This window comes from Sardina pilchardus, chromosome 13 (genome assembly GCF_963854185.1).
Source record: "Sardina pilchardus chromosome 13, fSarPil1.1, whole genome shotgun sequence".
In the NCBI taxonomy this organism is placed as follows: domain Eukaryota; kingdom Metazoa; phylum Chordata; class Actinopteri; order Clupeiformes; family Clupeidae; genus Sardina; species Sardina pilchardus.
The window spans coordinates 5,131,498-5,146,774 of record NC_085006.1 but is presented as its reverse complement, the minus strand read 5'-3'; the positions used below and the strand labels follow the sequence as shown (position 1 = coordinate 5,146,774).

Here is a 15,277-nt window from a genome sequence, read left to right as displayed (position 1 = left end):
ACCAGTGGTGAGTGAGAGCAGTGAGTGCGACTTCACTTGCAGAAGCTAAAACCAATATCAGCCATCTTTCTTTTAAACTAAGCTAACAGGCTAGGCCCGTGGTCTACGGAGAAAGCTGATTAGTAACTACGATGGCGGATGGTAATTTTGAAACTAATATGGCAAATTGGGATTCTGAAGATCTGGTGCGTGAATCCGGCGCTCGTGATTACCTATAAGAGCTGTAATACAGCAAGGAACAGGAGGCCTCTAGCCAGACCTGCGTGTCGATTAGGAGCCCGGGCCGACTAGAGCTGGGGTGGTCTAATCCGATTCAATGATCTATGCTAGGCTTAAGCTAAAAGTTGTATTGCCAGACTCACATAATGGCTGGATGAACAGGAAAAAGGTAAATATTGATTGTTTTGCTCGAGGGGAGGTGGAAAATGAGCTTATTTCCAAAGATGCCGGAACATCCCTTTAACTTTCTTTGGCCTTTCGAACATCTTACTTTCACTTTCACGCCATCCGCTTAAACTTTCCTACTTGCTAGATTTAATCAACCTTCCATAGCCTATGTGCACAAGTTAGCCTAGTTTGAGTAGAGCTACTGCTCTAAATTACCTTCCTGCTTGTTGACATCATGCATTGTATTATTTCATGATCGCTAAACGTTTGATTTCTTTTAATGTTGTCATCTGTTAGCTTCATTCAACTGTCGGTCAGTTGCTAACCTTTGCTAATTGTGTTAGGGGGCGGAGAATGGCGCAGATTACCAAACGAATTTCAGGATTGGTAAATAGGACGTACGCTGAGGTATCACAACGTGCACTTTCAGCGTGTTGGCTATGGCGCAGTTAACACTACGTTTGCAAATCTATGTGCATCTGGCCCTTCTTGCTGTGATAGCACCACAGTCTACAGTTAGCTAACATAAACACTTAAAGATGTACAGTGGGTAGCACATGTATTTGATACCATGCTAAAACAGGAATATAAAATCATCATTTGACAATTGATCTTAATGCCTTCATTCAAAAATTGAGTAAAAATCAAATCGCCAAGGACACAAATTTTCTTTGTGATTGAAGAATGTATCGTAAATAAATAAATGTTATTCTTAAGTGCTAGGGGAAGGAAGTAGTTGACCCCCTATGTAGCCCTATGGGAATTTAGCACATAGGGTTAAAGGGACATTGTGTAAGATTTCCAATGGTTTGTTACCAAAATCAACATTTCCCATTCATGAATGTGGCCTCGTTCATGTTTAATTACCACTACCACCAATTAGAGGCATTCCTATTGGCTCAGAAGTCCTCATTTAAATATTTATAGCGCAGACCCGACCCTCCATTTACGTGCGCCATATTGAAATACGGATGGCCGCTACGGACAGTATGCGAAATACTCTATGGAAATGCTACAGCTCCGTCTGACGTCTCAATGCATGGATCTATCCGCTGAATTTACATTCAGCGATGTAAGTTATGAACCCATTTTCTACGAGCCACATGTATCTAACATCCCAACACTGAAATTGTAATTTCCAATGAAACAAATAACATAACTATGCCAGCAATGCCCTTTAGTTTAGCGCACATAAGCCTCTTTTCCACTCCCAAACTAGTCCGACTCTACTCGGTTCGATATAGCTCTGTGTCACTTGACTGCAGATTCGTAAAGAAGCGCAAGCATCCACATCATAAGGGTATCTAAATTAGCTATGTACCAAACATGACATTTTACTGAGACTCGAGGAGCTGCAAACAGCTTGTAAGGTTGTGTGTACAAAACCGCTAGCCAGCGAACGGGGTCATCCCTATGTTCCCCGGGTCCTATGTTCCCCGTTTTCCCCCAAAAGGGTCCTATGTTCCCCAGTTGTAATACATACCGGGAAACATAGGACCCTTTTTGGGAAAAGCGGGGAACATAGAACCCTTTCTAAAATTTAAGAAAAAAAGGGTCCTATGTTCCCCGGTCCCATACAAAGTGGGGAACATGGGACCCGGGGAACATAGGTACACTCCCCCAGCGAACATCACTTCCCATTACGGTACAAACGTTCGCTAGCCAGGTCGGTTAACAGGCTAAATTGAATGGTTTATTGTGTCCGAACGTGTGTTTTATTTGTATCACACACAAGCAATGACAGAGAAGTTTCTGTTTTATGTTATTTCAGGTTAGTTTGCAACAATACACGTTTAACCACAGTCCTATAGCTACCTAGCTAGCAAACCTTGCTAGCCCTTGCCAGCCCTTGCCATTAACTTTCCATGTAGGCCGACTGTGCTAGCTAGCTACTATGCTAGCCAACTCGGGTAACAGGCAAAGTGAAATAATGTATTACGTGTCCGAAAGTGAGTTTTATTGGCATCACACACAAGCAACGAAACATTTCTGTTTTGACTAGGAGACTGGAAGTAGGCCCATTGCCTTGGTAGATTCGCGACGAGATGAGCTGTTCTAAAACCTTGCAACCACTACCTAATGAATGCTGTTCAACTGCTTGTAAATGCTGGCAACGTTTAATCATAGAGAGTAAAAGAAATTGCATTTAATTCACACCTCCGCAACAGTTTCGTCTCGTCGCAGATCTTTGGTGTGAATTAGACATTATGGCTGTGTTCAGAAGTCAAGCGTGCATGCTGGATAGTACCTTCTTTCCAGTAGCGTCTTCGTTAGCTTGCTCCTCAGTATGCCTCCCTACCTACATTTGGACAGCACTAACTAGTTGGCGTCACATGACTCGTGGAGGGGGTGTGTTGACTATTTGCATGACGTGTGGAGCTTGACCTGCGCTGCGCAATGGATTATGGGATATCTGAGGGCAAAAAAGATGCATCGATGGACGCTTGGAAATCACGCCAAACGAAGTACCCAACTAGTGAGAGCGCTTGACTTTCGGACAGTCTATTCTGACGTAACTTCCGGAAAATGCACACTGCCCAGCGTGCGTACTGATGTTTCAGACACAGCCTGAGTTTTTGCTGTGCGATATGGCTTCCGTAGTTCCTACAGGCTGCGATATAATCCGTAACCGCTTGATGGGAGAATTTCACAATGAAATGTTCACAATCCTACACAATATCCCTTACACAGGGGCAGGCAGATTTTTATTTTTAAAGGCCAGCTATTTCATGGATCCAGGATATTATGTATTCTGATAAAGTTCCCTTGGCCTTTGGAATTAAAATAGCCCCACATCATCACATACCCTTCTAGCTAGAGATTGGCATGGCGCTTTTTCCAGTAGGCCTATTAGCCTGTTTGATTTGCATTGAGCTCAAGTGGGACTGGTGGAATTTCACTCTGCGTTGTGATTGGTTGTTTGGGTAGTGACTGACGTGAGACAGGCAGATGATTTCGGTGCTCGCTTTATTCTGTAAAACATGCACACAGCACACAGCTGGGTCTTTGGCTCCCTTCCCAACTCCTGTTCCCAAGGGTAATAGAAACAGGCCCACACACAGGTAATCCAACAAATACATAAATTTTAAGCTCCTTAAACAATTTGTTAGGAATTCGAAACAAACAAACATTAAAACCCAGCCTGGTAACCGGTGGTCTCCGCTCTGCGTTGTGATTGGTCGAAGCTGTTTCATTCGGAAGTGGTGGTTTACTGAAAAACATGCACAAAAGCGTACAGCTGGGTTGCAAGCTCCTTTCCAACTCCTCTTCCCAGGGTAACAGAAAACAGGCCCTAGGTAACCCAACATATATGTATTACAATTAGAATACACAATAAAACCCCAACAAATATGTTAAGTTCCTTAAACAACAACGAAATAAACTTTAACAAACAAAAGGCTTTGAAACAACATTAACAGCCCAGTTTGCACAAAGTCCAATGTGCTAACTGACATCTACATAAAAAGTTATTAGGAAAGTTGTAATGTGAAAACTTTTATTTTATTTCACAGTGTTCCAAATTACATGACATTACATTACATTATCTTTCAAAAAACAATGGGCGTTTTGTTTAAAAACAAAGTACCAGTTCAGGCACCTTTTTGACACTGCCAACGTTTTAAAGGTATCAATTTAGCATCGGTACCAGATAAAACCCAAACGATACCCAACCCTAGTCCTACTCCTCTTTTACTGTATGTCATATGTTCATTCATAAATGATTGCCAGTGTGTTTTATATATCTATTAATGACAAGATAAATAATAGCGTTTTTTAATAAAGCTTTTAATCAACATTTAAAGGAACTATCTTTTTATAATGACTTAGATGTCACTTTACCCATCACGTGTTTCTTTGAATTCAGTTGAGGTTTAAATACAATGACATAACACTTGGGAAAGAAGATGCATGAAAGCAATCCAAAACTAGAAGCTAAAATAGCAAATATCTCCACAGCCACAGTAAATTTCCCAGGAGAGCTGACGTAAGCTGGAATAAAAGTGATCCAGACTGCACAGAATATCAGCATACTGAATGTGATGAATTTGGCCTCATTAAAGTTATCAGGTAGTTTGCGAGCTAGAAAGGCCAATACGAAACACAAGACCGCAAGTAGTCCAATATAGCCTAATACAGCCCAGAAACCTATAGTTGATCCAACTTTACACTCTAGAATAATCTTTTCCTGGTAAAGCTTCATGTTTTTAAAAGGAAATGGAGGTGATATACTCAACCATAGAACACAAATAAGCACTTGTATGAGAGTGAAGCCAAGTACACTGAGTCTCTGTTGCAGAGGCCCAAACCACTTCATGACATTACTGCCTGGAAGAGTGGCTCTGAAGGCCATTAACACCACTATTGTTTTCCCCAGAACACAGGAGATACAGAGAACGAAGGTGATCCCAAACGCTGTGTGACGCAACATACAGGACCACTCAGAGGGCCGACCAATGAAAGTAAGAGAACAAAGGAAGCACAATTTTAATGAGAAGAGCAGCAGGAAACTCAGCTCTGAGTTATTAGCTCTAACTATTGCAGTTTTACGAAAAGCAAAGAAGATGACTGTTGCAAACACTGTCAAAAAGAAACCAAAACAAGAGAATACGACCAACACCATCCCCATAGTCTCTCCATATGACAGGAACTCTGTTGATTTTAAAACACACTCATCCTTTCTGTTGTTAGACCAGTATGCTGGTAGACACTTCGTACAGTCTGAAGAATCTGTAAGGAGAAATATGAGAAATGCACAATTGCTTTAATTTTCAACAAGAAATATACAACAACATCTGAATCTGTTTTAAAATGAAAAGTATATATGTCTGGAAAAGTAGTGACCTGTTTTATTAGCAATTTCCCCATCAGCACAGGGTAGGCAGTCAAAACAGCATATTTGCCTTGTTTTGTTCACAACCTTGCGACTACCAGGGGGACAACTTTCTGTACAAACAGATCTTGGCACCTTTTGAAAGTAAAACGGCATGTGCTGATCATCCATGAAATCGATGAATCATGAAATCATGAAATTACAAGCTTAACAGTTTTTTTCAGTTAAACAAAAGTTCAAGTTCAAGTGTATTGTTATGTACTTGATCAAGGTGTCATTTCAATACTGGCCATGGCATTCTCAGTAAGTTAAATGTAAAATAGCACAGAATGGTCAAGCTGGACTAAATCAAAGGGGAATGATACTTATGTGTTCATTAAACCAGATGTAAGAATGTCACATCAAGCCGAATTTACTCCAGGTAATGTTCATTTGCAATGAAGCAGTTCTATTCTAACTTTGCTAGTCATTTGTCCTTTTTCTTTAAAATGATGATGTCAGGTACCTCAGAGTGATTTCCTCCCCATATGACTGTGATGTTTTCCTTCATTTGGAATCTCTTTCCATTTGGTAAAGATCCATCATATCGACCAATGTTGATAATGTTAACAGATCCGTCTCTGTTCATTTGCCAGTTTACTAAATCATATAGTGCTACTGAGTCACCATTTTCATCAAAAAACATCCTTCCCCCAGACAGTAGGGAAAAGTTGACTTTTCTCAAGCTATGCACCACCTGAAAGAAGGTAATTAAAGTATGTTTATTTTATTGAGTTGTGCTTCCCAAGATACATTTCCAGTTACAGAGGGATGCCATTTGTTTTGTCAACATAAAAAAAGCATACTTTTCTATAATGTACCTAACACATTAGTGATGTTTTCTTCCCGTTGTTTTAGGGTGTATCTAATTGACCCTAAATGATTGAGATTGTCCTGATAGTTATTATAAGTATGATATTAGTGTTTTTACCTGTGAGGGTTCAATGCTCGTCTTGTTGTAGCAGCCATCCCCTGTGGCGGGATTTGTTCCATTGTTGCACTGCAAGAGGTTGTGAAGGGCATGTGCTACTGCATACACAGCATTATATACATTATTAACAGTCCTACTCTCTGACATGTCTGTGTAGTCATTGGCAATTGTCCGTAGATCCTCTGACCCATTGCACAGCCTTTTGTGCTGAGTCTGATTTGAAGTTGACAGGCTACACTGAAAAGTTGTTTCCCAGAAATCTCTGATGAATGCACTGTCTGGTGCATCTGAAGGTTTCAGCCTGAGCAAGAACTCAGTAAGTCCAGGTATTTTGGCCTCTGGAATGGCAAAGCCCATAGTGCCTTGTAAAATGTGCATGTTCTTGACAGAAGCCAGAGCAGGTGTTGTCACCCAGGCCTCAGAGCCAATCCAGTGTTTCCCAGTAATATTCATAGAATCAATTCTAGACAGAAAGCTTCTGATATAAGATGAGGACATGAAAACCAGAATGATCTTAGAGGTGGAAGTCTTTATGACGTTGACAATGCTGTTCAATGTCATGTCTGAAAACTTTTTAAGGTAAATTTGTTGATATTCTACACAGATTCCTTCCTTCGTGGCCTGTTCAATGAATTCTTGTCTCCCATTTGCGCCATATGTTCCATAGCTGTAGACGAGTCCAATCCAATTCCAGCCAAAGTGTTTTATAAGCTGGACAAGTGCAATGACCTGAAAGTGATCACTCGGAACAGTTCTAAAAAATGTTGGATAGATATCTCTTCTGCTTAAACATGCACAAGTAGAAAGATGGCTGATCTGTTCAAATGAGACACGACAGAAAATAATTCCTGTTACTGACAAATATTTTTTGTTTTTGAGTGATGTTTTTAGTTTTGAGTGATGTTCTCTGATTGACATTTTGAAAACATGACTTTGGAAATAGATAAGACAAAAGGAACTTTCCACAGTACGTCAAATATTTTCAAACAAAAGCATATTCAAATTATGAGAAAACCACAGGAAGTCAGAAATAAATTTAAGATCATCTTTAATATTAGTTTAATCTCAATATATTTTTGTTTAATTAACCTGTGGTATCCCAAACGGGCTTATTATCTTGTTTATTTGCTTTGTGGGTCCAGAGGAAGAGTGTCCTATGAATGCATGGACTTTGCCGCATCTATGTTGTTTTTCTACGCCATTCATTGCCTCTAGAGAAGCCCTCATCAGGTTTGGAGTTCCACAGGTGTTAAGAATGTTGTACCCCAAAGTGACTCTGGGAAGAAGTCCTGTGTTGTAATTGATCTCATCCAGTGTGAATATTAATGTGCGAGCAAACTTCAGTTCCCTGTAATTTTTCCTGCAATAGAATAAGTAAGATACTAACAATAAAACATCCATATAGACAGACTTTGAAATAGCCTTAAATTCAGAATTACATGGAAAGATGTTCTCTGCCTTGGCTATCTCTACTTACCTTCGACATACTGTCATAGTTGGTGGTTTTCTAAAATCCTGTTTAGGGGTTAGAGCTGAGTTATCAAATGAGAATAACCCCCCAATGATAAAGTCCCCATCCTTTGATAGTTCTGTATGGCCAGTACTTCCTATCATTTTACACGTAGGACTGTAGGCTCGGATGTTTTTCAGAATAGCAAAGATTATAAATATTATTTTAGTCATTGCAGAAACAACTCAATCCCTCAGTCCTCTAACAATATGCATCCTTTAACAGTTCAAAACGTGTTCATCATGGGGCTATAAACACTTCTCTGTCCAATCTGGAGCAGCAAAGAATTCCATTGGCTCAAGGACATCATTGTCATCACACCATCATCATCATCATCATCATCATCATTGGTGACATCACTAATCTGGTTATCCCCCACTGAGAACTAGATTGACATACAATCGTAACCGTCCAAAATCATAAAGACTGCTTTAAGTTAAATAGTCCCAGAACTATCTGCAAAGTAATTACATTGGTTGTCTGAACTTCTGTACAAGCTACAAACTTGGTATCAGTTGAGACTACATAAGTCTCATTTTGATATTTGTGAATTTGAACAGCTAAATCACTGTGTGGTTTGGTTGGTTATTTGAGTTTGGGCTCTCGTGTTGATACTGTATCTGCACTATTGAGAGAAAGAACTACTGTGTAAAACAGCTAAAATCCATGTTATTAAATAATTCAATTACTACTGTTAAGTTAATGTTAAAATTAACATTAATATAATTAAAACTTACCTATGCGTGTTTTAGATCCACTGCATATTATTTGTAATGTTTTTAAAACTTAACATGTTAGACTTTTTAAGATTATGGAAACCCTGATTACTCCTCATGCAGTGCCATTCAAAAGAGCAGGGTGACTTAAGTAGGGTATAGACCAAAGATTTCCAATGAGACAAGCTGCGACGTTCTAAAACCTTGCAACTGCGACTAAACATGTTGAATGCTATGAGACGGCTTGCAACTCTGTGCAACTTCTAATTCACACCGCTGCAACTTGGTCTTGTCGCGTCGGGAATATTGGTGTGAATTGGGCTTTAGAAATATCCATTCCACTTTATCATAGACAGAATTCCAGTTGACTGCTTATCCCCTACATGTTTCTTGCATAGTTTGGAGCTGTGCTTTTGGTCACTGTCCTCTTTTTTAGATGTTTGATCAATCAAATGTCATAAGGTGTGGTGTGGCGTTGGAAACCAGCCTTTTTTCTTCAAGATTCCTTTTTTCCTCTACAACCTCCCCGCTTTACAATCACCGCAGCGCCGCAAGACCATTACATTCCCTCCACAATTTTTGACAGATGGAGCCAAAGACTCCTCTAGCATTTGGTTGGTGTCTTACAAATGTTCTTCTTTGTGGTCATAGATGACACTTTGTTTTGGAGGTACTATTCAATTAAGCTGCCAGTTGAGGACCTGTAAGGCGTCTGTTTTTTTAACAGACAATCTAAAGTATCTGTCTACGCAGAGAGTCAGTTCTTAGTAAAACCACCAGAGGGGGCTTGCATTGCATTAATGGGTCTCCCCTTAAGTGCAGGCAGGGTATATCAGTACAGAACGTCTATCCTGAGACTATTTTAGGCTCGTCACTGTGACCTCTGTAGGTTAATGCTCTGACCTTACAATTATATCAACCTTTTGTTTGAAATACAGTCATGGCTGAAATTGTGGGTATCCTTTAATGAAAAAAGAAAACCCCTCAATATTTCTATTAAATAATCTGAAGCTGCCCAAAGCTTTACATTCATCATGTGTGTCTGTATGTTGTGCTCCAAGATGTGTTCTAGTCTTGAGCTTTCATTGTGCCCTGTACAGATTCATGGAATCTGGGGCCAGATGCAGCAAAGCAGCATCAGAACAGAACCAAGCAATGAACATAGAGCTGATTGTGACTTGACAATATGTCGATCTGTTTTAGCCAATTGTTGTTTGGCTTTTATATGTTTTGCTTTCCACCGTGGTGTCCTCCAAGAGGCCCGCGGTGACAGATGGTGACAGATGGTGTCTAATCTGTCGCCACCAACCACCAACACTAATGCAGTGGTTCTCAGCCTTTTTCTCATCGACCCAAATTTGAATATACCACCTCAGTCGTTACCCAATAGCAAATTTACAGCACTCATTCATCAAGCCAATAATTTGACAATTTATATTAGAAAAAAAAAATATGATTACACATTCAAATACGTTAGAGACACATTTCATAGCCTAACGAATAGGCTACACATTGGGATAGAGGTGCATTCAAATTCGCAAACATAGGCGAACATTTGTAAACAGTTTTCCGTCAGTCTGAATCTAATCAAACAGTCGCAAACAGTTTTTTTGGGGGGGGTAGTTCTCCGTGAACATACAGTGGACGTGATTTTGATGAAGGCATCATTGTTAGAATGTAATGTTAACACAGCTCATTCAAATTTAACTGTTAAAAAAAAACATGTTCACCACGAACCCTGCACTAATGTACCTTGACCTTGGACCTTTGTCTTCCAGTTTGCACTTTCCTTTCCTCTTGCAGTCACATCCAGTGATACCTCATACTCAATGTATCTGTTGTCACAGGAATATCAAGCTATTCGGAGATGCTGTGATAGCGGTTACCTTTTTAAATTGTTAAAATCTATAGTTTTCTCTGATTATTTCTCTGTTTCATGTTAATTTAGGTGCACACAGCAATACAAAACAGAGTTTCTCTACTTAAATTGACTTAATGACTGAATATAAGACCAAATGGCTCTTATTAAGGTGAAACTGTATTAACATCCAATAATTTATCCAATAAGTTATAATATTTTGAGTACCAACAAATCTATCTGGGTAATTTTTAGAATGTCTACCTAAAATAATAGATCATCCTCTTTTCAATTACCTAGTCTTTGTTTTACATAGCCATAGCCAAGACTATATCCATAGCTAGTATTGACATTACATGTTCCACTTATGCAAATAAACAAACTACATTTAAACAGTATAATACGCTATCAGAATTGTCGCTAATTAGCAGATAAAATAGTCTTGTACAAGCTCTATTTTAGGTTTCTTTTCTGTACCTCCCTCTAAATCCCTAAATCACTTCACAGTGTATTATGCGTGGGCTCAATAGCACATGTCAGTGGTAAATGCACCTATTGATCGGCTGGTGACCGGAATTGCCTGATTTTCACATCAGTAGCCATGCCTGGTGGCCGTCTATGCAAAGAAAGCAAACACTGTGCCATATTGCGTGGAATTTACTAAGATGTCACTTCATTGCGTAAACAGTGCTCTTCACCACCCATCCCTGCCCCCTCTACAAAGCAAAATGCGAGTCCACAACTGAACCATAAGCACAGTTGAATGGAATTAACTAATTGAGTCATTAAAAAGAAGTTTAACTATCATACATGATGATAAAATGGCAACAAGCAGGGAAGTAAGTAAGTAAGTAAGTTACAGTACTTTATTTGTCCCCCAATGGGGCAATTTGTTGTACAGCAATAGTACAGTACAGATCACACACAATCACACACACACACACACTTAGTAGTTTTATTCCATGTTTAATTTACTGCATGTAGACTAGGGCTTTGACTTAATACCCTAGTTTAGCAGATTGGGAAGTGGATGTCATGAAATTGAAAATACGATACTAGAAAGGCAAACCAAAGTTAAAAGTTGCTTTTGACATAGTGGCTTACAATGAAGAAAATGATGCTCTGAGTACTGATTCAGCAATTAAAGTTTCTGTAACTGACGCATTTAACCGGAATTTGGATTAAACCTGCTTTTAACAGAAAAACTTTTTGTTATGCAAAACTGTTTTTATACATGGCGGCGTGCCTAATCAATCGCCATTAGCACCTCTCCTCTCCTGTGTTTGTGCAGTGCTCCAACTTTTCCCTCACCCTCCCATAAATGCATGTATCAGTTTATAATAAGAAACTATGTTCCATGTTGTTTTTGTATTTTTAGTTGGATATTGGATGTAAGAAGAAAAGGATTGTTTCATAACACAGTGCATTTAGTGGTGTGTGAATGTCCCACACTGGGAATCACTTACTGTATTTCATGAGATATTATGTAACCCCCCCCCCCAAAAAAAGCAATGTTTGGAGCCACACTAATATTTACTACAATGTTGTCAGGTGAACCCTGCTAAACTTATGACTATGAAATGATTGATATATGTAAGGAAACGTTGTACAATGAAACTTTTGTGATTATCTATAATAATAGCAACAATAGTAATAATACTACAACTAGAGCTAAGAGATAGTGATAGGCAGTATTATAACTGACCAACTTCAGAAGCCTGCTCTTCAATGCTTGCCTGAAGCACCATTAGGTTGTTTGTTCAGAGTGCTCTTTTGCTCCAGTAGCACATGGATCTGACAAAAACTTACAGTAGATGGGCTATATTCATCATACACATTCACCACATGAATTTTTACTTTCAATGGTTTGTTTTGTTAAAATTGAAGGTAATTGGGTATACATCGATTGCATTTTTGTTTTACCAGTTGGAGACAGCTACTGGAGGCATGGTTAAAATTGTTGCACTATTTGCAGTGTTACGCTGCCCTTTATTGCATGTGTAAATAATCATACACATAACACCCAAAATTAAAGAGCAAGATGCATGGAGGTACATTGCTTGATTTGTTTTTTTATTATTATTGTTGTTATTATTGATGGCATAACATTGTCATATTAGGTTTAAAGAAAAAACATGTACCAATATAAATCTGACCAGTTAAAGACATAACTGATCTTGTTTGAATTTCCGAAACAGGTGAAGCAAATTGTTTCAAAATGGCTTGGCTAGTTGCTGACTCTTTTCCCACCTGAGGTCTTAAAAACAAATATATATATATATATATATATATACACACACACACACACACACACATATATATATACACACATATATATGGTTGGTAATACTGAACCCTGGGTAATATGACATCATTTGTTAGGCCGGTCTCAGAGTCATCAGTGCAGTGTAAGGTGAAACATAATTTAATTTTATACATTATTTTTGCATAACCACATCCGTTTCAAAATAACCCAATTTAAAACAAAATATGTCCCTATTAAAGCATCATATTAGCTTTTGTTATATCAATGTCTAGACAATTTTAATGATAAAAGCATATTTTCTTGGTGGTCTAGCAATTTGCAGAACTGCAGTCAATGGAACCATTGGGGTCATATAAACAAATAATTTCAGATAAAAACATTTCATGAGACACAAACAGAGTATATGGGTGATGAGACTAACCAGCAGTAAACACAAGGCTACTATTCCTGAATACCTTAAACATGACCAGTTAGCTGCTGCAGCACTTAAATCATATTCCATAATAATCTTGCCTAAATAGTCCTTTATATTTATTAAAAACAGGAATGAATAGGTAATTGTCAACAGCATTACACAAACAGGAGATTGTACATAGATAAAAACATTGAGCCTCTGATGAGGGTGTTGCCATTTGATGATATTGCTGTTTTGAATTGTGGTTTTGAAGGCCATAAACACTGCTGCTTTTTTCCCTGGAACACAAGTCATGCTAAGAATGAAAGTGAGTCCAGGTGTTTTCCTCAGCAGTGTAAATGAACATCCAAATGGCTGTTGGGTTATATGGAGACTGTGCATAAAACACAGCCATAACATTTGAAGTGTGGACAAAGCAGCTTTTGGGACAGGAAGTCCTTTTTGAAGATAAACAGCAGAGGCCATAGCTAGTGACACCCACATTCCCAGTAAGAGCAGGTATTTTGGCAGTGATCCCATTATCCTTCTGAGGGATACAGTCTTACTGGCACCATCTATCCAGCTTTGCTGAAGTCTGTTGACTTTGACATCTAAAGAAAGACAGGGAACAGACATGAAAGAAGACATTTGGACAGTATTGTGGACAGATCTGACATGAAATAATACTGTATGTTCATGATTTAACAATTATTTGTTTAGTAAATAAGTAAGATGTAAGTGAGAAGAAAGGATGTCTGGAATTTTTTGTTGACCTTTATCAACTATAGCATTTCCAGTTTCTTTCAACGGTCTTCCTTACCATGCAAGCATCTCAATTTCATCTCAGAAGTTAAACCATATTGAAACATCTGTTGTCTTTCATGTGTGCCCTTCCATCCTCTCCAACAACCATTCTGACTGAACACTGACTGTATTTTTTCCAATAAGACATCATCAATAACCTAAAAAAGACGACATCTATCATCTTTTCACATTTACACAAATCATCAGCATTTTGATGAAATTATTTACAGAATGTTCTTTTAGTCTTTTTTAAAAATATTTCAATCGAAATCTATTGAAGCAGAGGAAGACAGGGCTGTGACCGTTAGTAGTCACACAGTTGCTGTTGCACATTTCACCTGGGACATGGGGCATGTTTGTGCGCAAACCTCCCCACAGCATTTGGCAGAAGCTTGCAACACAGAGCTGCACAGAGTAGTAATCCTGCATACAGGCACAGACATGGTGCTGGAGATGGGTGCTGTGCAGAGGCACCAGAGATAGGCACTTTGTGGAACATGTAACCATTTCAAGCACAGACAAATCTTCTGCATCATGGCAGCATGTTTTTCTGTTTTGTTTTTGACACACATCAGTTTGTCTTTGAAATGTCCTCTTGTAGAAAATGTTATAATATTATGGCACCGTCTGAATTCCATGGCTTGTTGAGGGATGACTTGTGCAACAGCTTGCTTTGCCTTTACCAGATCACAGCAAGCCGTTATCATCCAATGATTTTTGACCTGTGCCAGAACAGTGACAAGGGATGAGCCGTTAGCCAGAGCTGCAGAAATGATCAGCTTCATGATCTTTAGGGGAAATGTAGACAAGTGATGCATACAGAGGTATTGGAAACACATTTTGCATCACAGTTACACACAGTTTACATCAAGGATAGCATTTTACCAGAGTAGCAATAATAACATCCTTAGTAAGACCCTTGCAATGAGATTTTTGGTATACTAAAAGGAATCAGTATGCCAGTGTTGAATGAATGCATATGACAGAGAGGAAGTCTGATTAAGTCTCTGCTGCAGCTTTACTGGTTCCCGCGCCCCTCACTTACACTCTCCAGCACAGACCCCTGGAGGCTCAGGGCTCCACAGACACTGTTGTTGAGCATAGTCACACTGTCAAAAGTTGAAGCTCTATTGATATTCTCTGAGATGGGCATCAGATCACAAAATGACTTCTGCATCTCAACAGATCTGAAAAAAGTAAAAGACAAATAGCATAAGGCAACAACAACTAGTCAGGCTAAAATTCTTACAATAAAAGTGATCTTTTGTTGAGCACAGACTTCTAACAGAGCATTGGCACTGAAATATATGAACTGATAACCTCATAAAGACAAAATCAAGAAAATAAATATTTTAAACATCCGCATGTAAACTCACCTTTCAACCATTCTACTGTATTCTGTTCTATACTGACCGAAAGCAATATCACTGCAACAGTGCATCTCAAAAAACACTTTGAACTGAACGGAACATTTGTTAAAGCAAAGACCTGTGCAGTGTGGACTAAGAGCCCTTATAAGAAGAGCAAAGAGTACTAGTGTG

General features: G+C 38.9%; 1 protein-coding gene across 1 annotated transcript; it reads right to left on the bottom strand.

Annotated features, from left to right (window-relative positions):
- Nucleotides 1–4,201: 4,201 nt before the first annotated feature.
- Nucleotides 4,202–15,123, bottom strand: LOC134100034 (extracellular calcium-sensing receptor-like). Its single transcript, XM_062553082.1, has 10 exons — nt 15,113–15,123; nt 14,782–14,923; nt 14,420–14,524; nt 14,105–14,159; nt 13,435–13,543; nt 7,278–7,548; nt 6,189–7,004; nt 5,724–5,954; nt 5,230–5,353; nt 4,202–5,115 (listed from the first exon to the last, which is right to left on the bottom strand). The coding sequence occupies exons 1-10, from the start codon at nt 15,121–15,123 to the stop codon at nt 4,202–4,204; spliced, it is 2,778 nt and encodes a 925-aa protein (XP_062409066.1).
- Nucleotides 15,124–15,277: the final 154 nt, after the last annotated feature.